This window comes from Brienomyrus brachyistius, chromosome 1 (assembly GCF_023856365.1).
Source record: "Brienomyrus brachyistius isolate T26 chromosome 1, BBRACH_0.4, whole genome shotgun sequence".
Taxonomy (NCBI): domain Eukaryota; kingdom Metazoa; phylum Chordata; class Actinopteri; order Osteoglossiformes; family Mormyridae; genus Brienomyrus; species Brienomyrus brachyistius.
In genome coordinates, this window is record NC_064533.1 from 33,623,294 (window position 1) to 33,650,796 (window position 27,503).

The window sequence follows — 27,503 nt, forward strand, 5'->3', positions numbered from 1 at the left end:
TATCGCTGATGGTTCTGGAATGTAACTTCTGCGATAGGCAAGGGATCACTGTAATACAGAGGTCACCAACATGGTGCCCATGGGCACCAGGATGCCCCCCAAGGCCCACGAGTTGCCCGCGGACCTGTTCTAAAAATAGCACAACTTACCAGTAAGCAGCGTCTAAGATTTTACTTTATCCTGTTGCTATTCTTCTTTAATCACATTTGAATTTATATAGATTTGAAGCTGACAATATCTAAAAAAAAAACAAAAAACATTTAAAACATGTTTATTATACATGAAGTTTAGGAGGGTGTTTTCAAACTGGAAGCCAATTCTGGTAACCAATTAAAATGAGCATACTAGAGATGCTAAGCAAATTCAGGATTAACATGTCACTGAAAATGTATAAAACCTGTAACCTGCTGCAAATGGCCAGGCCACTGAGTGAAATCTCACTTTTGTGTGCAATGACAGGTTAGTTTATTCAAAGAAACTTGCCTCTTGCAAGCTGTTCTCTATTGGCTGCATGGTTGAAGAGGGAATGCAGGATTGACAAATAGACCAGTCCATGGCAGAGAAATGGCAGATTGTTTTCAATATGGAATGAATTAATGTGTAAAACTACCATTATTTGGTGCGCAAATAGTTTTCTAGATACATTTTTATAAATGTGAAAAGAAAACTACAAACAATGGAATTGCTTAATGCAGCCAGTAGTTGCTAAGAACCATTTAATAAAGTTTCATACATAAGTGCAACAAAACACGTTCTTGAAAATAGGCTGTTGTATCACAAACATGGAACTCAAATCAAACTGCAAAACGATTCTAGCTGTATAATCAAAATAAACTGCATGTTAAAGTCAGGTCCTGGGAGAAAAGGAAAAATAGGCATAAATCTGTTACAAAGTGCTCCTGCTATTGTGTCAAATGAATAATGACATGCTGCAGGCTTCTTGACTCAATCTTCTTCGGCTAGCCCTTTTTCTATTAGTGGGCGGTGAACTAGAGCTCCCACATCATTGTACAGCATCACAGCAATTTCAGGTCCTGTTGACTAGAGAAAGTTCTTATTTTAAGTCAAGTTTAGTGTATATTAGATATTTTAGTGAAATGGAAGCTACTAATTGACTGTCAAATATACTCACCATGACACAAGCGGTAATTTTGCCATGCAGCAAGTCAATCATCTCAAGTACAGCCTTAATGCTCCATTCGGGGGAGTACGAGACTCTTTCCTTCTCCAGGCTGACATGAGGGGGCCTGAGCCCAGTCACTCGTACTTTGATAGCTTTGCAGGGATACTGCAACAGCTCAGAAGGGATCTGACGTAGCCTTGGGGATCAGAAAATAATGTCTTGTTTATATCCTTTAATGTACAATAAGTAAGAAATACTCCAAAGAAATGCACTTCATAATAAAAAGGGTATAGTGTCATGCATTTCACAGGCTGCTGCTACTGTAAATGGCACCAGACGAGACGCACATTATCCAAATAAAATGCAAATTAATTACCAAGAATTAAGTAAAGGCATTAGAATGCTTGCATTAAAGATGACGCCAAGGAACTAGCGCGGTCACTATCAATCTACCAATAAATTTGTTGATTCTCGATCGATTTGTTGATTAATCTATACACACACACCCACGTTGGTATTCCTATACTTGTGAAGACGGTCTATTCAAGTCTATAGGCAAAACCCTAACCCCAATCACGAGATCCTATACTCTACTAAAACCCTAATCTTAACCATAAGTACCCAAACAAAATACAAGACTTTTGGCATTTCCACAGATAGTTATAAAATTAAGTTTTGTACTTGTGAGGACCAAAGGGCCTGCATGGAAATTTTTGGGATTCCATAGAGACAATAACAAAAAAACAGCAAGTGGCAATGCCACCAACTTAGGGTCAATTTGGAAACTGTTTTGCTAGATTTTCAGTTTATGTTCATCACAATGTGAACTTTTCCCAATGCTGTTCAACCTTACACTTAGATATATACACATATTACTCCACATGTTAAAAAAAGAAATCATTTGGGTAATATGTACCATATTCTGTAAGACGATGTGGGTAAGTGATGGGACTAGCCTTTGTTTTAGCTGCGTTCACCTTGAGATACAGGAATTGTAGAAAGTAAATTAAGCTAAATAATTTAAGTTAAAATGATGACAGAGATAGGCTATTGTACTCCAAGGATACATAACTTAGACATATCCTAATATACTATGATTGGGCAAGTCAGTGGTCAGTCATGTTGTTGTAATATTTAAGTTCTTGAAGCTTTGTATTTTTGTTCACTTTTAATTAAGTGCTCTTACAGAAATGATGCTTTCACACTTTATTTGGCCCCCCATCTTACAAAAGTCAATGCTTTTTTTTATTTATTTTTTAAAAAAGTAATCATGACAGCTATACAATGAACTACTATAATACTTACTTTTGTGTGGACAAAGTATCATCAGAGCCAAAATCCACATGCCTCACCAGGATTTGGACTGGGTTATAATTTTTAATGCTCAGTATCTTGGCCCTGTAGTACTGCCCATCACTGTACTTGGCCAAGCAAGGGCTTCCTACAAAGAAGAAAGCAATTTTCTGATGTCTTCAGCAGTAACGATTTAGTAAAAGAGTCAGCTAAAAAAAATGAGAGCAGAGAAACAAACCAATGGCAAAGTCACTGAGTGGCTGGAGTCTGTCCACCATCTCATTCACATACGCAAGAGCTTCTTCCAGGTTTTCCTCACTGTCCTCCACAAAATCCTCCATGTCCAGAAGGGGAGAGAGAAAAACCTATAAAAGAAATAATCCAAGTAACTGCAAATTAAATCATCCTGCTATAACCAAAGAATACCATGTAACCTCCCCCTGACATATTTCACTGTGAGATATCAATGAGTAATGTTGCTTTGTGAATATAATTTGAGACATTTGATCATTTCCGAATGACATGCAACTAAAGGTTACAGGTTGACTGGCAAACTACTTTATGAAATGCATGAAAATTCAGACCTGCAGAGAGACATCCCATTTATTTAATTCTGACAGCTATTTAACACAAGGGCTGGGTATTACCAACTAGCCCACAATACAATTCTCATTAGAATACCAGTGTCACAATTCAACTCATCATGATACATCACAATATTACCACGGTATCCCGATTGTTAATACGCCAATATTTAAAACCAGACCATATTTAATTAACAGACATTACAGCCTTTAACTACCAAGGTTGAGCCAGTTTTGTGCATTCATAAAATACACATTTCTATTTTTAAAAAAACAAATGTGAAAAGTAACAGAATGAAACATTCTACTAACATTAGTGGTAAACACTTCACTGCATTTTTACAATGCAGTGCAGTTAGCATAGGCTACATAAATAGAGGCTTTTAGGAAATGCCTGTTTTGTTGTGCATGTTTTTTTTTGCAAGCTACGGTAGCAATGGTAAAGGCCCAGACTTAGTCAACTAGTAACGTTACCCTTAGAAATGCATAATACTTTGGTTAACACGCAGAGATCACCTGATATTCATTAAAAATTAAGACAGACATTGGTCCGATGTGTCAGTCTTAGTCAATATTGCCAGCCAATATTTAAACTTTATCAATATTCAAAGTTAGCAGCGCTAATTGTTATATCGATGTACTTTTTTCAAGTTTAAATTGGGGCTCTGTTAAAGATAAAATAGAAACAAATGGTATTCCTTGCTCATTGTAAACGATGTGAGCGCTTTAGTCATGATGTTACACAGACTCCCAGAATCCATAGCTAAAATTAAACCAATTCAGATAGTGGGAAATTTGATGACGGGAAAAGGAGGGGAATCATTATTATTTGATTCATTTTGTTTTAAATCTTGAGCAATTCATTTGCTAATAACAGCAAATGTTGTTATAAAAGTGCAAATTAAAAAACATAAAGCTCCCTATAAGCACAAAGAGGGACTAAAGCAGAAGCAGACATTACCTCATTGGGAGTGCAGAGGTGTGTGATTTGGACTGGGAAACACTGTCCCTTCTCTGGCATTCTTGGATAGGTATACCTTTTAAGCTGCAACACTGCATACTCCATGCCCTATCAACACAGGACGTCAATGAAAAGCTAACAAACACAAATCGCTGAACTAGGTGGGGGGGGGCGGGGGGAGAAGACTACTAAACATGATTCGCTGGTTACTAAAAAAAATCACGAGGCTGAAAAATAACAGTAGATTATTCTACTGGAGAAGATTTCTTTAAATAATCTGGAAGTCTAATTCAAATTAGGCTAACAGGAGAGACCAAGGTAAAGGAACAATTTGTGAGGATTTTTTTTACACTCCCTGAACACTTTATCAAGAACACCTGTATACTTCACACAATTATGTGATCTCAGTGATTTTGACTATGGCCGAATTGTTGTAGTAGACGACATGATTTTGTATTTCTGCAACTGCAGGTCTCCTGAGATATTCACACACAAGTCTCTAGAGTTAACTCAGAATGATGCAAAAAAACACAAAACATCCAGTGAGCAGCAGTTTTGTGGATGGAGAAAAGAGTGAGATCAGAAGAAAAGGGTGAAACTGGTTTGAGCTGACAAAATGGCAACGGTAAATCACTACTCCGTGCAACTGTGGTGAGCAGAAAAGTACATCAGGATGCATAACACATTGAACACAGAGCTAGACTGACTCCAACACCAGGAGATCTGTCAGATTACAAAAACTGAAAGTCATAGGGTTTCAGTGAGTACAGTCTCATCAAACTTGGACAAGAAAAATGTAGCCTGGTTTATGAATTTTGATTTCTGCTGTGGAAGACAGATGGTAGTATAGGAATTTGGTGTCAAAAACATGGATCCATGCCTTATGTCAACAGTCCAGGCTAATTGTAAAGGGAAAGTTTTCTTGGCACACTTTAATACCCTTTGATCTTTGATTAAATGCCACGGCCCATTCGAGTATTGCTGCTGACCATGCGCATCCCATCCCATCACAGCCACAATTTACCCATCTTCTAATGGCTACTTTCAGCAAAATACCATGTCACAAACCAAAACAAGTCACAAACTGATTTCATGAACTTGACAGTGCATTGTGTTTTTCAGTGGCCTTATCAGTCACCGGATGTGAATCTAAGAGAACACCTTTGGAATACGGGAGATTCATATTAATGTGCAGTTGACAAATCTGCAGAAACTGCATGATGCAATGATGACAGTATGGACCAGAATCTCAAAGGAATAATCCCAACATTTTATAGAATCCATGCCATAAGTAACTGAGGCTATTCTGTGAGCAAAGGGAGGATCTACGCATCACTAATATAGTGTTCCTAATAAAGTGGTCAGTGTTTCTCTTCAATAACATATCACAGAGTTCACAGTATAGAAAGATTTATGCAGAAAAATATGACAAAAGCTGAAGTCTTACATTTACGTCCCAGTCCCAGTTGTCGTGGTCAATGACATACACCTCCATATTATCCTGGGAAAACAAACTTGATTTGATGCATTTCTGCCTCAAAGATGAGTAACAAATACATTGAGAGGGGCATACTAAGGTAAGCCTTTGAGAGATGCCTTCTATGAAACACAGGTGTGTCATTTATACTCTTAATTTCTCCAGAGTAAAAGTACCCAGGGTTTTCAGGTTCATCCCACATTCTTCTACTTCTGCAAAGCACACCTTTTCTTTTGAGATGATGGGCCTCATGATAGCATGTTGGTGATGAACCATGAACTTGCTAAGGTCTATCCCATCTACCACAATTTGAACTGTCAAGTGACCTCTAGGATCCACAGGTACCTCCTGAAAGAGAGAGAACATGAGTCATAGGATATATTGTATTATGCCAGAGCCCTGCACATTTTTGGGTTTCCCCTCATTTAACACAACTGATTCAACTCCTTGTGCTAATTACCACACAGCTCTTGAGCTGAATCATTTATGGCAGAACTGGGAAAGAACTAAACTATACAGGGCTCTGGCCCTCCAGGACTGGAGCTGGGCACCCCTGATGAAGAGGTACAATATTTATTTTACCATGATCTGCATGTTCACATAACGCATATGCAGTAACTCCTTTAGCAATTCCACAGCATCCCTCTGCCAAACTCCACCGACCTGTAGACAGAGGGTAGAATATTTCAAATGATGTTGTCTAGTGAAGAAAATCAATACTTGTGACTTTTAAATGCATATGTAAAAAAATCCTCAAACCAATCAAACCATTTTCTAAAGCTACTTATCCAATGCAAGGTTGTGGTGAACTAGAAGCCTATCCTAGGAGGCACAGGGCAAAAGGCCGTAACTCCATTACAGGGCATAAATAGACTGATAGATACTTTATGAAGGAAACTGCAAGGGCATATACTCAAATCACTCACATTACGGTCAATTCAGAGACAATCCGCCTTATATTTTTTTGCCAACGATGTAAAACCAAACATTTATCAACAGTAATGATAGTATAGCTAGATTATTACTTTTTCTGTTAGACACTTAAACTTACAGGAATGACTCCATGCAACTGACAAGGTACACTCAATTGGGGCACTTCCTTAGACAGCAACATCGGGTAAACATAACACTCCGGAATGTTCTCCACCAAGCCCTGGTCCACGTATCTCACCTAATTTATATAGAGATGCAGAAACATTTAAGATGACATCAGAGACAGGAGCTAAAGACAGTTATTTTCCCTAAAGAAATAGAAAACATTGTTTAGTGGAGATTAGTGGATCACTGTGAATGTTGCATTTGTACTTATTTTCTTGAAAAATTGTTAGATTGGATATGGAGTTCAAGAACTAATAGGAAATAAATACAAAAACCTGCATATTAACTCAGGCCTTCGTAAGATTTGTACTACAGATTCTTGTGCTGACCTTAATGTGTCCACCAATGACCTCAAGCACTTCTGCTCTGTACCACAGTACATCAGAGCCCATGACAGCACAGCCTTGCCCATGCTTCCAGTTGTAGGGCTTCTGCCTGGGCAAGGACTTAACGTATCGCAATGTCCGTTTCAGCTGCACAAAATGCTGTTCTATAAGCAGGAACAGCAATTAGCTCAGCAGCAAGACTATATAAGGTTCAAAATCTTACACAACCAGAACATAATCACATCTGTGACTATGGCTAGCTGCTATATTGAATTTCTACAGTATATATATATTGCAAATGAGATAGGAAGGCAAAGAAATTGTTATAATGATACACTTTTATTGCAAGTTAAAACTGGGGCTCTGTTAAAGATAAATAGAAACCAACAGTATTCCTTCTTCATTGTAAATAATGTGAGAGCTTTGGTTGTGACTGCACAGACTCCCAAAATCCACAGCAAAAATCAAACTAATTCATATAGGAAAAGCTGATGGAGGGGAAAGGAGAGGAATCATTGTTACTTCGTTCATTTCGCTTTAAAACAAATGCATAGGAGTAAAAGGGTCTTATGTCAAGGATGTTTTTTTGGACCCCTGCAACACAGATAAGCATGACTTATCTATTTTGAAACCTGATTGCAATAATGAAATTGTATATACCGAATATAGTTGTATATTTCGCAAACATGTAAAGAAAACCTGTATTTGCATTTCGTTTTGACCACACTGTTTATACTTTTATGAGTACAGCCATTGTGCCTAAAAAGAGAGATGTGGCTTTTAGCCCATACTGCCCAGCCATATTTGTGACTAATATCTACAATACGTTTCTGTAAGAAAGGTCACCACAGAACCTCTTGATATACACATACCAGCTTCCTGAGTCATAGCATAGATAGCCCCGTCCTCGCTGACAGCTGTGATGGTCATCTGTACAAGGCCACATTGAGGCAGCTTTGGTGGACTGTAATGTTCGGTCTTTAGCTCTTCCAGCAGACCAGACAACATGCAACATAACGGCCTCTGGTTTTCCCCCATTGATACACTTCCTTGTTGATCAGATCCTTCAGATGTTTTAACAGAGACCACACTACATTTCCAACACATAAAAAAAATACATTGTTATATGGTAAACTTTGTTTTTCAAAACCCTCATAACCATGACCCTGAAACAACCTGCTACATGATACAGTAGCTGAATGCTCTCCACACAGGGTTGCTACAAAGCTGCATGAAAAATATATATGTATGATATATATGATGCATGGATTATTTTACCTTGCATGATTTGAACTACTGCTAGGACAATGTGTCTATGTTTTCGGTTATGTAAATATGCCAGTTAGTATGGTGCAGGGCTGGGAAACTGAAAATTGTTTTTCGAATAAATTTAAATTATAATCAATGGCAAAAAAAAAAAATATTCACATTTGAATTTTTAAATATGTATGCAGTCTACTATTAGTTAACATTTCTCTCTCACTTTTGTTTTGCCAAATGGCCCTTGCTGCCTAACGGAGAATAAGAAATCTCACTAGGGGCAGACTTATACAATTTTATTCAGCTAACTACCATGGCTGAAACAAGCCAGTAAGAAACTCGTGAAATAATGGGCAAATCACAACAAGAATGCAGTGGTGTAACACCAAAAAAGCTGAAAAGCAGTCTGGATTCTGTTGGCACAGTTTAAAATCGCCAAGATTTCAAAATACTGGTATGTGGTGGTATAATGTCTGGATTAAATGAAAAACTCCCAGGCTCAGACACAGCCTAAACAGAAAGCAGCACTTCATTACACAATGTTGTTTTAAGCCATTTTATGCACATAACCCGATGTTAGCTGTCAGTCATTTGATACTTTAATTACACCAAACAATTTAGACGACTTTGTTGTCGCTATGGACATAGGTGTCTTGCGGGTAGTTAAGTAAAAACGTGTTGATATATCATCGCCTCCTTGGACTGAAACCTGCCAGGGCTGACTAGTGAAATGATGTTCCATTTATTCGGTGGAAAACAAAACATCGGTCTTCAAGCCTGATTCAATAATAAATTAAAAACATGCTACAGTCCTTATAAAATGAGAAGTGTCTGGTTGCAGGCCTCACTTCTAAGTACACTTCCTGTCAGTAAATCGTGTCGGAGGGTAAGGAAGTAACATGTAACTCATGCATAGAATTATATATTTTTGATGTAAAGGTTTTCATTAAGACTAATAATTTCATTAATATCGCTACTTACGATGTTGTTTTAAAAGCACTTCCTCCCCACTAACATTATATTAATATTTTCCTACTGAACATGTATGGAGTTGTAAAAACTGTCTCACCAGTGAAGGATTTCAGTAACCACCATTATTGAACACTATTTTAAAATAAACAACACCTATGATGTTGTTTAAAAACCATTTTCCAAAGGGGACAATGGATATATTTGAAACGGGTCTCACGCAGGTTCAGTGCTGGCAGAGATCCTGCCTTCCATATTGATTTGATTTAGTGACAGTGGTGGTTTACTAACAGGTAAGGTCTGCAGCTAGACCTTTTTGTATAAAACTGTCTCGTCTAAGTACAGTCTTCTAAGTACATCTTCTAAGTACAGTCACCACCTATACTGCCCCATCCTGTATTATAAAACAAAATGCTGTGTCCCATTTCGAAATTGCCTCCCATGTTTTCAAACGATCCCCCTTATTTCTTCATCTTGGAATTAGCAACCCTGCTTCTAGGTGGGGAATGAGCCGAAGAAATCCCTTGTTTTCCACTATGGAAAATGACAGATCGTCCTATTCAATCATCTCCATTATTTTAGTAGTTACGTCTTTAGCTTTGGTGCTTTTAATTTTGATAGTTTAAATGTGAGCTGGAAATACTGACTAGGATTGGCACATTGGACCGATACCTTGATTTTTAACCAATATCAGCTGACACCAATGTGTTAACTGAGATATCATGTATCTGTAGTAAGTGTTCAATGTTTACTTTATGGTCTTAAATAATTAGGTTTATTTTTAGTACTCAAAAAGATCAAAAAGATTAGGTCACTTCAAAATATGTTAAATTAAAAATCAATACAAAAATAACCTTTACGTACAATCCTAACAAACAGCTTCTTCCCCCCTCAAAAAATAAAAATACAATTAATTTAATGCTGAACTCACTCAGGTCTCCTCTCCTTAAGTGCCAGACCCGCACTGACCATGACATCAGCAAAGCTGACCTCCTGGCTAGCCTTGCTGTGGCAGTATAAAGCAACAGAGACTGGCTGCTGGGCCTTGTCCTACAAAAGGGGGTTCAAGGTTGGGGGAGGGGGTGAGTGATGACACTAGTTTAGAAATCTGCATTTCACAGCCAGCTCATCAAAAAATAATCTAAATTTTCCAGCTTCAACAGCCTTTTAATACATAAATGCAACAGTAAGAAAAACAAAAGGAAAATCACTTGCTTAAAGAAATCACAAGTATTTTAAAAATTATATCTGTTTGAAACATGAGTACATAAGATGCTTTTGTATTTATTTAACCTTGCATATTGAATGCAAATCATGTTTCTTCATCAGCAGGCAGGTTAGATAATATTTTAAAAGATAGCAGGATACTATAAATCAGGGGTCTCCAACTCCGGTCCTGGAGAGCTACTATCCAGTAGGTTTTCTATCATACCTGGGTTCTGATGAGTCACACCTGCACTCAGGCAAATACCAGAAGCAGGTGTGGCTCATCAGAAGCCTGGTAGGATGGAAAACCTACTGGATAGTAACTCTCCAGGACCGGAGTTGGAGACCCCTGCTGTAAATAGAAAGTTGTCTGCACACTTGAGCTACAAGCTATGAACTGAAATCCTGTCAGATTCTTTTCTGAAATTACTGTCAGGTCTGCTTATTAATAAAAACGAAAAAAAACTATCACACTCCATGCTTTTTAACAAGAGTAAGTAGTTATCGTCCCAGGTCCAATGAAAACCGCCTATGACCACTTTTTGACGATTGTGTATTTTCACTATACATACAACAGTCCATTCTTCTGTCTACTGATAGCATTATTTGACCAATGATAAGATGTTTCATAAAGTCATCCATTTCACCAGTATCTCCACTTAATCACAGAATTGTCCATCAAAACCGTGTATCTCCTGCCCTATCTATGTGTCAACTAATATACCTCATCTAAAAGCTGTCACTTGAAGCTAGAAGTTTGCACTGCATTTTCACCCGGATAATGCTATCAAGGTAAAATAACACCTTAAGCTTCCTGTTTAAAAGCATAATTTATGTTTATATTAGTTACCGTTTGTAGTCATGAAGGTCATTTGTATGAATTACATTATACTAATTTTAAGTACACCATTTTTAATGACTAGGTAAAATAGTAAGACATAGCTCTGATAATGTCCCACCACTTAGACTAGTTGGCGATAACTTGAGTTCTAGAAAGATAGTGAACAACATAAAAAGACTGATACTGACTGAGCCATTGGGACACAATGTAAGAAAATCATTGAAGTCCATTTCAAATATTAAACCATTTACTGACCACTGTGCAAAGATTTCTGTTTGTGGTTTCATTGTTATAGGTTTATTTTGCAAAGTAGGTACTGAGCAAATGTGTTTTCTCACACTCGTAAAATAACATTTGGGGATGCACATTTTTACTTTGGACTGTGATGATGTTAATGCATAAATATGTAAAACAAACTTCTGATACCATCATGAAGTGGACATATGTCCACCAACCTAATGTAAAACCCCTCATCTTAAACTCTTCATATTAAAATAAAGATACAGACAAACAGACAGTTCATATTTAGCCAAAAATTCCAGTTCCTAAGGTCTAAAATACTACATTGGTAATCAGGGCACTTCTTTTGTCAAACAGTATTTTCATTGATTAGTACAACTCCTAAACATTCAACCCACTTATTAGTATTCAACCCACTGTATTACCTTGACAGTCATAATAGCCAGAGCACCTGTTAGGTAATAAGAGATGAATTCACATGCAGTGACTGTCCAAGTAGTGCCGCCTCCTGTAGGTCTGTGAAACGGACCAAGAAAGGGACTCAGAATCAATATTCACTTACAGCCATTACCTTGTAAATCATATTTAAAACTTGACCGATGTAACCTTAACAATAAGCACGGTCCACACTCTTTACCTTATGTCACAAAGGGAACACTCGAGAACAAGGCTACCAATGAGATGATGTCGAAGAGGCCTGAGGTTGTTCAGCTGAAGTTTCACTTTGCCTCCAAAATCGCAGCGTAGTACCTTAGGAGAGATGCAATATAAGTTCCAAAAAGGATTATTTCATTACTCAACATCTATCTAACAAAAGCAGCCGTAAGCCTCAGTTTATTTCCTCCCAAATTTCCATGAGACAATCGGAATGCTAGATATCTTCTAATACGAGTCTACATAAACATCTGCACAACATAAATGACTTTGTCCATATATTGTTGCAGGTAGAGCTCACATCAATGCTCAAACAAACACACCATTACAAGGGACAAACTGTAATATGAGGACTTTCAAATCAGGATTTCAGACTCAACAGTCTAGACACTTCGATAAAGTTGCAGCTGCACTACAAGAACCTGTGAAAAACAAGCGAAATGTCCTGCACCTCTGCGACATTGTTGGAAGATACAGAGCAGATCTGCCCTCTTTCCCAGACGCCATTGATGAGGGCAGCACAGTACATCTGTGCTTTCCACTCTTCTGGCAGAGGCTTGGACAATGCATACTCTTCCTTCAACATTTTATATACCCTGGGGAATGAAATGTAAGAGGAGGAAAAAAAAAAACTGTCAAACATGAGCTATCTGAGTCTGACAGCCACTGAAGGGGCATGCAGGCGAAGGAGGAAAAAAAGCACTTTTGATTCCGTTGTGTTCCTGGCGCAAAGTCACACATGGCCTAAGTTAGCTACTCATTTGCAGCTTCCAATCCATTTAGTTTCTTATTCATAGCATCTTATTTCACGGCTTAAGTTATTCCCAGCTTCCTTTAGGGGGGGTATTCGCAGCGGCACAATTTATAATTAAGACATTTTGAAAATACTAAATAAAATAAGTAAAGAATGTTTAGGCTGTAGCACACATATTTATGTAGGTTTGCCACCGTAATGAAACAAAGTATCCTGGCCCAGACTGCAAGAACTAGGAAATAAATATACATGCTGCAGCTTAAACCTTTTATTCATATGTTATTTTGTATTTTCAAAAGACTTGAGTAACAACTGCAGCCCGTGTTGCGCAAACGTTACCTTTCAGCGAAGCAGCGAATAAGGAGCCAGCTTAGCCCACAAAATAAGTTGCTGCAAATAAAGAGCTAAATCAATCGGAAGTTGCAAATAAGTAATTAACTTAAGCCTGGGCGACTTTGCCATTAGTTTGGGCAACACAGGCGACCATATACAAGGAACACAAGGACAATAGAATCAGCAAAAGCAGTGAGAAAGCAGAGCAGTCATCCATAGCTCCGTCCACTGCTGCACTCCAACTAACATGTATTTGCAACTTGAAAATGCAAACGCAAAGCAGGAAATGTCAAATTGGAAAATGACTAAGGTTTTTTTCTTTAATTTTTTTTACAACTCATAAATGAGCGAAAAATTTTTATTTTCATTTTATTTTTTTGCAGAAAAACACAGTCCATATTCATTGTCCCCCACTGTTTAATATTTAAAGCACAGGACAAGTCTGTATCACTTAGGTTTATATTTATTAGGCCGTAAATAAAATTGATATTTTATACTTTGAACAGACACAGCACTGTTATTAAAGGTAATGGAAAACTATTGTGGGATGTCACAAAAGTGCATGTTTTCTTTCCTGTCCATGTTCCTTCCGGGGCTCTGCAGAATTTCTATCTAGTGATTTGGATAGTATGCAAGAATCTCACCTCTTGAGACTGCTGTCCATCTGCAGAAACTGCACAAAAAAGCTAGCTGGGGAAGTGACATGGGTGACCCTCACCCTCAGCTCAGAGGCACAGAGCTGACGTTCACTATGAAGATCAACTTCAAACACGTGTTCTGTAGTATTTTCTGAAGATATGTCAGCCTCCGTTACCTCCAAAGGGCTTTCGAATGGAGGGTCCCAGATAGTTGTCTTTGACGATAGAGGTTCTTTATCAAGTGTCACTCTGGTTGGTACAAACAAAGATAACAGAAGGTGTCATGATCAACTGGGAATATCTTGGTGACTGACTGACTGGTTGACGATAGCTGCTCTAGACTGGGACTGTCCTCTCATTTCAGTTTATATCTCGCTGAAATCTTTATGTAGAATCCAAACTGCATTTTGCAATGTCTATCCTTTGATGTCAAAGTACAATTTGTAACATAAATCTGACATATTTGCAATACACAGAGCATTCATACAAAGGCTAATATTAACAGAGGACCACTTCACTTACCCACTGAGGAAAGAAGCCAAGCCTTCTTTCACGAGAAGCTCCCCAATGTCACTTGACATTGTCATGTTACTGATGCTATTAAGTTCCAACAGCCTGACCAGTAAAATTTGCTGTGCTTGGTTCACCTCTAGAAAACAGTGTTTATGCAAACACGTGGAAAAACAAAATTTTGACGTTATATTATGTATGGCATACATTTGAATTGTATGTCATTGGACCAGAATTGGAAAACCCTGTTTTGTATGATGTGCTCCTTTATGTTTTGACCTGCTATATATATATATATATATATATATATATATATATATATATATATATATATATATATATAGCAGGTCAAATCATAAAGGAGCACATCATACAAAACAGGGTTTTCCAATTCTGGTCCTGGAGGGCCAGTGTGCAGCATAGTTTGCAAACATACCTACTAAACCTGGTAATTAGGTGGTGAGCTGAATAAAGCGTGTTTCAGCAGGGAAATCTACAAAATGCTTTGCAGACTGGCCCTCCAGGATTGTAACTGGGAGCCCTGGCATGAAACATGAGTAACCAGCATATTTCACACATGTACTGTATCACGTGTCACTAATAACATTTCCTATAAGCTTCTCCCCATTATATTAAATTCTGGATTTCAAGAGACATGCAGCGCACCAGTTACCACAGTAGACATTAGCTTCTGTCCCACTAGGTTATGGAATCTCTCCGAGCATTCCTCACTCCACATTTTCATAGCTGGAAGAGGCTCCACATCTGCCAGGCAGCAGTGAATTGCCTAAGTGCAGAAATTAGAAATGAGAAAAGACTGAAATTCAAAAGAAATGTTTCATTTTCCAAAACCATCCGAAAGTCTGTCCAAATAAGGCTTGAACAGCAGTAAGGTACTTTCAGTATGAACTCAGAGTTTCTTTAGGTACGGCATTAGCATGAGGCATAAAGCATTTGGGTTAGGGGTTTTAGGCAAGGCAACAAACAAATCTTAAATATCAGAATAATAAAAGATGATAATAAGAAAAGAATCACCATGGCTGGCAGGGCAAGGAACTCCTCCTTTATGCAGCATACATCATCTAAAGGCAGACTCTTCTTGTTGCCAAAGTCTACATATCTCACTTCCACCTGCCTGCCACCAGGGAAACCTAAAAGCCATGTTCTTTTTAAAATATATATATGCACATACACACTGGGAGACATACACAAACAATTTAATATAAAACAAAGATCACAGTGTGATTTGCGTCAAATGCATTAACCAACCAGCTATGCCAGCTATAACAGCTATGCTGTTTTTGACTCCAAATTGAGAGGCGCATATTTATCTTTTGTAGGTTTGAGGTCCACATTGTATTGCTTTAATTAGATGAGAACATTTTATTAATAAGTTGGAATACCATAAAAATGATACAAGGTACATTGTGTATTAAACATGATTTGTTGACAGACAGCCAGTATGGAATTAGAAATAACAGATCAACCACCTAGGCATTGATGGACTTGGTAGAAGAAATAACAGAATGTACTGATAATAAGAGGTATGCACTTGGAGTGTTTTTAGACTTAAAGAAAGCATTTGACACTGTCAACCATAATATATCGATTAGAAAGATGGAGAAGTATAGTTTCAGAGGTATTGTATTGGACTGGTTAAAGAACTATACAGTATAACTAACAGGCAACACTGTACAAATAAATCAACATAAATCTAGATTTATGAATATAGCATTTGGGGTACCTCAATGATACGTTTTAGGTCCAAAAATGTTTATAATGTATATAAATGATACTTGTAGAGTATAAAACAAATTTTAATATATTTTATACTCTACAAGTATCATTTATATACATTATAAATTATAATTTGCAGATGATACAAATAGTTTTTTTTCTGGAGTGCAGCAGGTTTTGGAGGTGGCCACAAAGGAAAAAAAATAAAAAAAATGGTTTGATATATAAATAAATTGCCATTAAATTTAGATGAAACTAAGTTTATGTTATTTGGAAAATAAGTGAAATATGGAAGTAAAAATATGTTTTGATAATGTAAACATGGAAGGGGAAATTCCTTGGTGTGATGTTAGACCACAAAATCTGCTGGAAACCAGACATTAAATATGTTTGGGGGAAGCTGGCATGGAGCCTGGCCATCCTGGGGAAAACAAGGCATATCTTAAATCTAAAATCACTATATACCTTATTTGTACATTACTTTTACCATATTTGAGCTATTGTGTAGAGGTGTGGGGAAACATATTCGTTTGATTTGATTTGATCCTAAAGTAGGATATAAAGATCATACAAATGGACTCGTTATAAAAACGAGAACTATAGAATTTTTAGATATGATTTTTAATTATCAAATGATATTAATTTAAATATAATTTAAGAGGGAAATCGAATTTAAAAATCCAATGTGTTAGAACAACATTAAAAAGTATGTGTGTTTCAATAGCAGGGGTTAAATGGAACAGTTTAACAGAAGAATTAAAGTAAAAAATATGTCAGTTTAAAAGAAAATATAAAGTACAAATTCTAAATAAATATGAGGATGAAGAAGAGCAGTTCACCTCGGGATGGTAATGGTAACACCGAAACTTACCTTTTGAAGGAAATGTGTCATTTGGTGTGTTCAGTCTTTATATGAAAGTAATAGTGTTGTCTTGTTGTGTTCTTTTCTTTATTTGACAAAAAGTGTTTAAAGTGAGCTGCGAATAATTAGATGGGGGTGGGGCTAAATACGTTTTTACTTCAGCCTACTCCTTTTCAAACATAAAAGACTGGAAATATGTAAATATGGTAAATGTGAATATGTTTGAAATAAACAATAAACAAAGATATTTGTTAACTACTTTAACTAAACTGATCACATTTATTTGTGTAATATTCTTTGACTTCTACTAACCAATTATCTGAGCTCGGTACCAAACCTTGTCCTCAAACATAGCGACACAGGCCTGATTTGTCAGTGGATAGGACACCTTGACGCCTTGCCTCTTTGGAATATCCTGGGAATAACATTCTTGCAGCTTGGCATTGAGCAGCAGAAACTCTGCATTATCAACCTGCTTTCCAGAGGGACATTATATCAATATGGAAAACAATCTCAGACTCCATAGTATTCAAGTAAGTTTTCAGTTTTAAAAACACAGGCAAGAATCAGTGGTATTCAAAACCTGGATTTGACCATTGCACGAGCCTCACCATTTGGATGTAAAAGTCAGAAGGACTGTTAATGTGACACACCACAGCACAGAACTGTACTCCGACATTGGGAAGCACTGGAGGATAGAATTGCAAGGATCTTTTGGCACCAGAAACCATTTTACGGTCCTGGTCTAATGGCGAATAAAATCTGAAATACAAGCAAAAATGTGCACAGATAAAATTATTCTAGTCATTTCTCAGTAATGCAAACCAGGTAGCAGAACATAAAACCAAGTTCGATTCCTACCTAGCCAAATCCAGAAAGACAAGATACTCTCTGAGGGAGACAGGCATGTTGGTAGCACTTTTATCCATGGGCGCATTCTTTAGGTCCACCAATAAAGTGTCGTTGTCCTGTCCAAACACCTGCATTGGTACTGCTTTGGTACCAACCACTCGCCAGAACTCTGCCTGGGCCTTTTGATCCCAGCCCTTTATCTTTGCAGAGCATACAAAAGTGGTCATTTGTGAAAGTGTTTCATTACATTTTTTTTATGCAGAACAATGCCAACAGAAAAAAAGTATACAATTTTTTATAAACTAATGTCAAATGCTTTAAATGGCAATTCAATGCTATTTTTAAAAAATACAGTTCAAAGTGTAATGATTACTCAAAAAGGTAGGGTTTCATTTTCCATATTAACACAAAATGTATGAATACAAACATCCTTCATCAACAAAATTTTACTGACCAGCCAATCAAAAAAAAATGTGTGGGTGAGAGGACAAGCCACAAATGCCTACTCAAAGCACTAATGTCAAAATATTCTATGTAAGAACACACACAAAATCAATAAAGACAACAATATTGGGTAGACATTATAGCTAACCGGATCTGCAGGAACTATGTCCTTTAATGAACACTTGATAGCTTGGGGGACCCAACAACGCAGTACAGACTGGGCCATCAGGTCTAGTTTTCGAAGTTGCTGGTTTAGTCTGACAACTGGGTCTGTACCATCATCCTGCTTACTAGAGGAGAGAAGGAAGAAGATGAAAAACGAGACAGAATGGGTTAATCCACTCCAGGTGATTTCTGATTTACACAGATAATCAATTGGTTCTGATTAACATATTTAGATGGATAAATATTCTAGTTGCTTAAACTAAAAGCCATAAATATTTTGTGCACAAAATGCCTATCAAATTCTAATTCACACACCTATCCAATAAAGAGACTATACAAAGCTGCACCCATTTACTCATATTAATCCTAGAAGTCTCACTGCAAATTTAACTGACATATCCTTTGGGATAATGCAACCTGGCACTGGAGACTTCAGGAAATATCTAACATTGCAACAGAATTGCAATTTAGCTATATAATGAAGATGAAGAATTTATAACATAATGAAAAAATTAAATACCAACACCTGCATGTTTTAAATCCAGGATCTTGTCAGGAAGATATCAAATGGTAAACTTAATTAAACGTCAACCTTACACTGAGAGAGAGACTTGTTCGGAAAAGCCATAGTCTTGGAAAAAGACGTGCACTTTGGACACAGTTGACGCTGAGCATCTATTCACTGGTTTGTCCTGCTCATTTTTGAAGATCTCAGTCAGCACTGCCCGATACCACACGTTTTCCTTCCACCTCACAAAGACTGTGGAGCCTACAGGAGTCAAGAAAAAGTGCCGGGCGTGAATTGTCTTCTGTGCAAAGAGTGAGGTAAGGGGGTAGTTTAAAAAAAAAATTAAAAAAATTTAAAGATTTTAAATCTACCACTTGCACCTATGAAGTGTTGAAGGAAAACACTTAACCTTGAATGAAAGTTTTGGTCACAGAATAGGAAATAAATAATTTATTAAAATATAGTTAACTTAAAACCTAGCCCTCAGTATCTGCTTAAGAAAAAGAACAGAAGAGTACTAAGTCACCAAAAAGGAAAAAAAAAAACAATTTTGATATTAAAGTCAAAATAAATTTAAGAAAAAAAAAGTTAAAAGTTAAACAGTAGAAACCTGTCAATGACAGAGAACCGTCTTGCATGACAACACCATACAGATACCTCACATTGATGCTTTCTGGGTACATTCCACAAAAAAATGAAGGCTCATGTCTTTATCGCAATTGACTGGTTGCAATTATGGCTAACATGGATACTTTTTGCATTATACTGATACTTAATGACATGCAGAAACTAAAGCTATATTGATGTTGAGAGCATATGAGCATTAAGGAACTAAATCACTATAAATGTTAGAAACTGTTAAAACAAGCTAAAAAAAGATGCTTACAATTAGCTTTCAATTTGAAAAAATCTATCATTTTTCACATTATGTTTATAGACATATTCTGCAAGAAGCTATCTGTATATTTTGACTTCAATCTCAAAAGTTTACTTCGACTAATCTCAAAATGTTTTTTTTTATCCCTTTTAGGCGGCCCTAATGCTCTCCTGCAAACAGGAGTATCTTACACAGGAGTTCTTCACCTGAAATTTACCATTTCCTTCAATTATGAATGCAGGCTGAAAATCACAGCATTATTAGTGGCACCTGTGACATGGACATCAACAGAAATCAAAGATATTTTCACATTACCGGTCACCAAATCATCATCTGAGACAAAGAATCTCCTCTCTCCAGAGCAAAAAGTATTGATCTTCCTGGCCAATAAGACCCCCGCCCTCTTTTCAGCCACACGTCGGATGTAGAAATGATTTGGGTTGGCCACATGTGTTACAAACACCCACTCCTGAAAAACTAACATCACAGGCACATGTTAGGCAACACAAACTGCAAAATATTGACAAATTTATGTATCAACATCAGTTAAATATTTCAGCATAAAGATACAGGAAAATCAAATTAGACTTTGTTCTTATGAATACAGGTACCTTGACCGTGATGAATGTTCGTTTTACTTTGCATCTTTTGGGTTGCTTTGGACGCCTTGTTTTCAGGTGACTGCAGAATGATGGCTGTAAATTAAATAAATCATAGAGATATATCTAAGACAGCCTGTACATTTTTTCCTGAAAATTATACAGTAATACTAAAAATATGCTCATTTCATAGAGATGTTAAAGTACTATACCAAACAATCAAATAAAAATACCATTAAAATGCCAATCAGGTGAAAGGTTAACCAAGAAATCAAGAGAATACTAAAAAAAGTTTGTGGGACCACATCGATGCAACACTAGATATTTCCTGAACAATAACAATTACAAAAGTGAACAGAATCAAAAATGGGGACATTCTAGCATACTCCTCTTGGGTAAGTCATTCTGTGAATCCAATTCAATCACTTTTTTCCTGAATAAAAATTATGCTTTATTTGCCCACTGCAAAAGTGCAGACCTGTACACTGGAATGTTTTTTTTTAACTAAAAAAATGTAATTAAACTGTAATTAAATCTCATTTGAGACACAAACACACATGTACATGAACAAAATGAAGCTTGGGGTTCAAGAGCAGGGTCAGATATTTATCCAGCGCCCCTGAAGCATTTTAAAAGAGATGTAACTATTTTGCCACGGCAGAGGCTTGAACCAGCAACCTTCCTATTTTTAGGCAGAGAGGCCTAACCCTTCGCTACTCAAAACACAATAGAAATTACGCATATTATCCAAAATACATAATGAGGGATTCAATTATGACATAAAGCAGACATCCAAGGATTAACACTAGTATTACCAGATTCTGATTCCTTCATAAACTCTTCAATGATTACATCAGGTCTATTGGCAGAAGGCCTAGAAAACAATTCAGAGGAACTGCCAATTTCCTGGTCTTCCCCTTGCCAAAAGATGCTGGCTGCATTGCCATTAGGCTGGTGTCTATGTTGTGTCCTCCTTTCTGGAGGAACAGGGTTCAGATTCTTCTTTTGGTGAGGTCCTATGTGCTGGAGATAAACGGGAAGGGATTCTTCTTCACTGGATGTTACAAAGAAAGGAAAAAAAAAAATAATTCACATAGAATCATGACCAAAAATTTTTTTCACTAATTTAACATTCAAGAGTGTAGAAGCCAGTATCAGCCATTTATGTTAAGCATATGTATACTCTTCTCTGCAACAGATCAAATAAGAACAGAAATCATATTAAAGATTAAAAACTTCAATAATCAGGGCATACTTGATATAAAAAAATATAACAGAAGAGTCAATATTTTGAATAAATTACCCAATATGATTTTTTTCCCACTTAATAAAAACTACTACTAAATAACTACTAAATAATCCATTCACTTCCACCTCTGCGGGAAATCAGAGGCTTCTACACTACTACCGAACGAATCTAGAAAGCAACAAATAGCAAAAAGCAACCAGAAGAGGCCATCATAAATGTCGCTGTTACATATGGTGGAAAAACCAGCATTCAAAAGCACAAGAAAATAACACAGTTAAGAAAGCAGTCTGGACTGATGTATATTTATGATGACAAACTGAATAGCTGAACGTATATTTTTATTAGACACAGAGTATACAAGTCAATTGGTCCACAAAATCATTTCATAATGGCCTCAATTGCAAAACACTGGAAATTTTTCCAAAACAGAAAACTGAACTTGAACAAGAGACAAGATAAATCAGTGGTCAGAGATTATATATCTGGAAAAAACACTGATGTGTAACAGAGTTTTCTTGGAACATTTGGTGAAACAGGGCAGACACACTTTATAAACTTGGTTCTTGCGAAAACAGCAACAGATCCTTTTAGTAATTACATAATCACGAGCATATAACTTAACAGGGAATACCTGCATACAGAGCACAAAGCAAACGTAAGTCATATTTTGCAGCATTTAAGGGAGCCAAAACTGACAGAAATTGCCTAGAATAAGACAGCTAGAAGCCAATGAATAGTAACTTATTACTAAAATGCTACGAACCTAATGAATAAATTCACTTTATCAGATCAAAAGATCATATTACCCCATGTTCATGACATCAAAAGGCTGGTCAGTGGTTTCGTGCATTTTCTTCAGCATTCTTTCTCTTGGTCTTTGGGCACCCCAAGAAGAGTCTGAATATTTTTTTTTTAAATATAAAAATTCCTCAGATATCAATACAAGAATTAAGAATGTTCTGGCAAGACAACCCAAAGTGTATCGTTACTACCATGTATATTTGATAGTTAAATGACAGCAGTGAAACGTTATAACTAAGAAATATAAAGAGCAAATGCTCCATATGAAAGATATAACATAAGGTTAACAGAAGATCGAAAAAACTTGTCAGGAAACAGGCATAAGGAGTTATAAAACATACTGGTGACACAAAGACTGCACATTCTACTCAAAAGATTCACAATAAAAACAAGACAATTAGAAACAAGGGGCCAGAATATTGTAACTGATTTCCTAATATCTTTTGTATATTCTAAAACGCACTACAAATTTCTCTAAAATGAATATTCCGCAGTTTCAATATCCTGAGGACACATCATGCTTTTTATTGATGTGCTTTAAGTTTATCATGTAATGATCAGTTAAAGTAATGGGATGGATAAAGTTTGCACTGAAGCCAGTAGCTACACAGTAAAACGCAAGTGAAAAATATAAGGAATAAAAGTCACTATTCAATGTACGGGGAAAAAACTCTTAGCTACATATGGTCTCTCAGCTACAAACAGACAAAAGTACCTGAATAAATTTCGTGCATCGTAGTTCAAACCGTCTAATACCCCCCACTCAAAGAATGGTGCGTGGCTAGACATGATCATATGCAAAAAGACTGAACAACTTTGCTTCCAGTTTAGAAAAACTGTCATTTAATATAAGGTACACTACCAGTCAAAAGTTTTTATGCACCACGGATTTTTTACCACTATTCCATTTATTTCATAAACTGCATATTGTTTTAATTCTTGTTAAGCATTGGAAAGTTGAGAGAACTATAAATGAAAACAAATAAACAAGCTTCCTTTATAACATGGAATGAGTATGTAACAGTGCCTGTCTGACCTCCTATTAACTGGTTGAATGGTGATGCCAGTCAAATTCTAGGCTGTCCTTTAACTTTAAATGCACCAGTTAACTGGTTTCATCACATGCAGCAGGGCAGCATTTAATTTCCCTTGTAGAAAGAACGCCTCAATAATCTACTGTTATAACTGCTAGAGGATGTTACTTCAATGAATCAAAGATGTGATATGATAATAAAAGTACTCAAGTGGTGAACATACTGTAAATTTATTTGTTAGCAAAGAATACCGAGTTTATTTTTAGTAAATATTAAGTGAGTAACACGCAATTGTATAAAATCTCAGCATATGTAAAAATTGACTGGTAGTGTACATTCTATACAGAAGACTACAGCTGTGGTGGCAGTCAAATTTGCCTACTGGGGCTAGAAAGTTTCTTGGTACGTGATACAGGCAGGGTTGCGGAGATAAAACTTCTTGAACAGCAGGATGACAGATTTCCGAGACATTGCGCAACATTCTCAAGTATGAAAGAGATCCTGTCAATTTGCGGCAAGATCCAAAAACTTCCAGGATAGGTGATTCAAAACAATTATATTAAAAGTATTCATGTATGTTTGAGAGTGCCATTAACGTTAACAATTCTAACCCATTTTACTTAAAAGACTATATCTCAAAACGAAATTATAATAACTACCAACTTAGATATACTTCACTTTATTTTGGTGGTTTGTAAGAACTGGATCAGCGTTTACCCTACAACCTTGACCGTGGTTCCCTTAACCCCAGGTCAGCCGCCAGTATTCCACCTAGCCTGAGGGCGTGGTTGGTTATTTCCCAAAAATAAACTACACATTTTCAAGCTACTCCTTTTTAATCTACATTTGACGTTCGCGCATTCTGATGACATCAGAAAAGATATGGAAACGGCTCATCTTATTAAAATCTGGGTCGTTGATCGATCGGCCCCCCCAAGGAAAAGTTTCATCGCCAGCCCAACATCAATGGTCTGGGAACCCCTACTATGAACGATGCAATTTTACTAGACCGTATTGGTGCATAGCCACACTAAGTTCCAGTATCCAAAAATAAATCTCGTCCTCCTAGCTACTATTTACCACTACTACCATATTATAATCGTGTATTGTGAGATATCGAGATACAAAAACCGACGACCAATATGACGATATTAATACCATTCATACCAATACGCGTGTGTCGTGTCCTGTAATACAAGAAACCGAAATGTATCAATACTTGGATTTTATTTAGCCAATTGAACGTAAGAATAAAAGTGCCATTTTGTGATTCTCCGTAAGCCACAGAGCACGTATCAAAGTTTCTTATTAACATTAACTTCAACTACTGACATTTTCTGTCTAAAAAATAAACTATACTCGGCCTTCAATGGGGAACTACAACATGGCCGGATCTCACAAGTAAGATCGAAAACCTTCAAACAGTACTATATGCATTTGCTTATCAATACTTGTATTTTACGACTGTTAAATTACATACGTCGTAGCGTGCTAATTTAGTGATATATAAGTTAATAACAAAAGTGTACTTAGAGCGCCTTAAGTACCGAATACCGTCCCGTTCCTCGCAGTTGCAAAACAGAAATAAAGACGCATTTCCGCTTAATTTATTAACTGCAACACGCCCCACAACCGCTTTCGCGCCGTTCGATCATTTCCGGTACATGTGACACGGCGTAATGGCGACGATTTACTCTTAAGTTTATAAGCGCTTCAAAATATTACAATAAATGATGTACACGAAAAGTAAAGCCCTAGCACTTAAACTGGAGAAGGGTTTCCAATTGCATATGCATCATAGTACATGCAAAATTACGAAGATTAGTTAACAGTTTTGGCTAGCAACGTTACTGTTTATATTATATGTTTACATTCATATTAATTTAAATTATTATATATAAACGTCATTGAAATGTTTATATAAATTATAATTTAAACGATACCAACAACCATTAAAATTATCTGTCAAGGTCACCCATCAAACTCAGTGGGCAGGTTCTATACAAAACCTAACATCTGTTGGGTTACACTGTAAACTAAATCACAATAGAGCTATAAAATATTATTATCTAAATTATTTAATGATTCATTTTCAGCACAGATTTTACCATTAATGTCTGTTATTAAGTCTAGAACAAATATAATCCCTTTATCAAACAAATCTCCCTTGAATATAGTCTAGTTTCTGTGTATCACATATTGGTTATTCCGTAATATACATGTGCAGGGAGGGAAATTATGTTTAAATGCCATTGTCTAGGCCTGCATTGCTAGCTTATGGAAATTAGGAAGCTTTGTAGGTAGTTTGCTGCATTTAAAATCACAGGAAAGTTTTTTACCCTGCCAAATTTTTCAAAACATTAGATTGGTGATATAAACCTTATTAAAAATAAATCTTATTCTGATTTATTTTGAAAATTTAATTAACAGTAATAAAGTCCAATGCATTGAGATCTCCCTTTGATTTACCTCATTCATTGGCTAATTGACTAATGACAAATAAAGAAACAGAAATGGTGAAAAAGGGCAGCCTTGTCTACTACCCCTGTTAACTTTAAATTGTGGAAAAGTTATGTTTCTTATAAAAAGTCTGTATAATATTTAAGAAATTATATTCAAAACCAAAACGCTTCACAACTTCAAACATGAACTCCAAACATGGCCAGCCCATCGCAGTATCTGGATCATGTCTCCCCTTATTTTCATGTGCTCAAGGCTGAACAGATTCAGTTCAGCTAACCTTTCCTCAAAAGACATTCCTCTAAGACCAGGAATCATTCTTGTAGCCCCGTGTTGAACCCTTTCTACGGCAGAAATGTCCTATTTAAGGTAAGGTGATCAAACCTGCACACAATATTATTGGTGTGGTTTTACAAAGGAATTATATAATTATAGTATCAACTCCCTTTACTTAAACTCCACACACCTAGAGATGTAACCCAACATACTATTGACCTTTATAATCATTTCCCCACACTAGCGTGAGTGGGACATGGAAGCATCAACATACACAACTTTATTTCAGTGGAATCCATAAAATATATGTGCTTCTGCTTCCAGCATTACCTTACATTTGTCTACATTATTGATCAGAGCAGTCTGGTTTTACGCCTAAGAAGCCTACCATCGACCGTGTCCTGGCACTGAGGGTTCTCCTCTCGAGCAAGTGAGAATACTGGCAGAGGTTTTTTGCAGCCTTTGTCTATTTTCGTAAAACGTTTGACTCGGTTGATCGAGTTGCCCTGTGGGACATCCTGAGACTTCGCAGAGGCCTGATGCTCTGATCGGGGCTCTCAAGAGACTGAGCAAGGAGTCTGAGTGTCTGGGATTGCAGGTTTTCTGGATGAAGACCAAAATTCAGACATTTAATGGCTTCTTAGGCACAGCCATCAGTAGTGCGTCTGTCTGCAAGGAGAATACCGACCTTGTCGAGTGAATTGTCGACATTCATGTCTCTGGTGACTCTTCCTGTGAAGTCAGCAGACAGATTGAGAGAGCAAGGGGGGTCATGAGGTCGCTGGAAAGGGGTGTGTGGGGCTCCTGATATCTTTGCAAGAGGACAAAGGTCCTTGTCTTTAGAGTCCTGGTGCTCCCTGTCTTGCTGTATGGCTGTGAGACATAGACACTATCCAGTAAACTGAGATGAAGTCTGGACTCCTTCGGTACTGTGTCTCTTCAGAGAATCCTTGAATACTGCTGGTTAGACTTTGTGACGAATGAGCGGTTGCTAGAGGAGTCCTGAATGAGGCACATCACCCGCATTGTGAGGGAGCGTCAGTTACGGCACTACGGCCATGTGGTGTGTTTCCCTGAGGGTGATCCGGCTTGCAGGATCCTCATTGCTGAGGACCCAAGTGGCTGGACCAGACCGAGGGGACATCCACGTAACACCTGGCTGCGGCAGATGGATGGCCTTTTCTGGAGTGTGGGACTGGACTGTGTGTCTGCCTGGGGGGTTGCCACCCGGGATCCCACGGAGTTCCGCCATGTGGTGGGTGTGGCAACGAACTGCATCAGCGCATGATCCCCAACCTGATCTGACCTGACTTTTCATAAAATTCTGGAGTATGCAAATTGCCATCACAAAACCTGAGGCAGCAGACTGTGT

General features: G+C 37.1%; 1 protein-coding gene across 4 annotated transcripts; it reads right to left on the minus strand.

Annotated features, from left to right (window-relative positions):
* Positions 1-682: 682 nt before the first annotated feature.
* On the minus strand, positions 683-25,029 carry rnf17 (ring finger protein 17). Of its 4 annotated transcripts, none has more exons than XM_049022325.1 (29): positions 24,925-25,029; positions 22,367-22,457; positions 21,127-21,365; positions 20,324-20,407; positions 20,028-20,189; positions 18,925-19,096; positions 18,311-18,452; positions 17,728-17,918; positions 17,478-17,628; positions 17,179-17,341; positions 15,303-15,418; positions 14,934-15,054; positions 14,280-14,406; positions 13,764-14,006; positions 12,484-12,628; positions 12,016-12,128; positions 11,804-11,894; positions 10,023-10,141; positions 7,735-7,952; positions 6,866-7,026; positions 6,490-6,609; positions 6,021-6,101; positions 5,664-5,786; positions 5,409-5,462; positions 3,962-4,069; positions 2,655-2,781; positions 2,429-2,564; positions 1,133-1,319; positions 683-1,041 (listed from the first exon to the last, which is right to left on the minus strand). In XM_049022325.1, the coding sequence occupies exons 2-29, from the start codon at positions 22,420-22,422 to the stop codon at positions 946-948; spliced, it is 3,846 nt and encodes a 1,281-aa protein (XP_048878282.1). In that variant the 5' UTR covers positions 22,423-22,457; positions 24,925-25,029; the 3' UTR covers positions 683-945. The 4 variants fall into 4 exon arrangements, with proteins under 4 accessions (XP_048878282.1, XP_048878293.1, XP_048878270.1 ...); XM_049022336.1 differs by having other exon boundaries at positions 17,179-17,338; positions 24,943-24,990; XM_049022313.1 differs by having other exon boundaries at positions 24,943-24,990.
* Between the last annotated feature and the right edge of the window lie 2,474 nt (positions 25,030-27,503).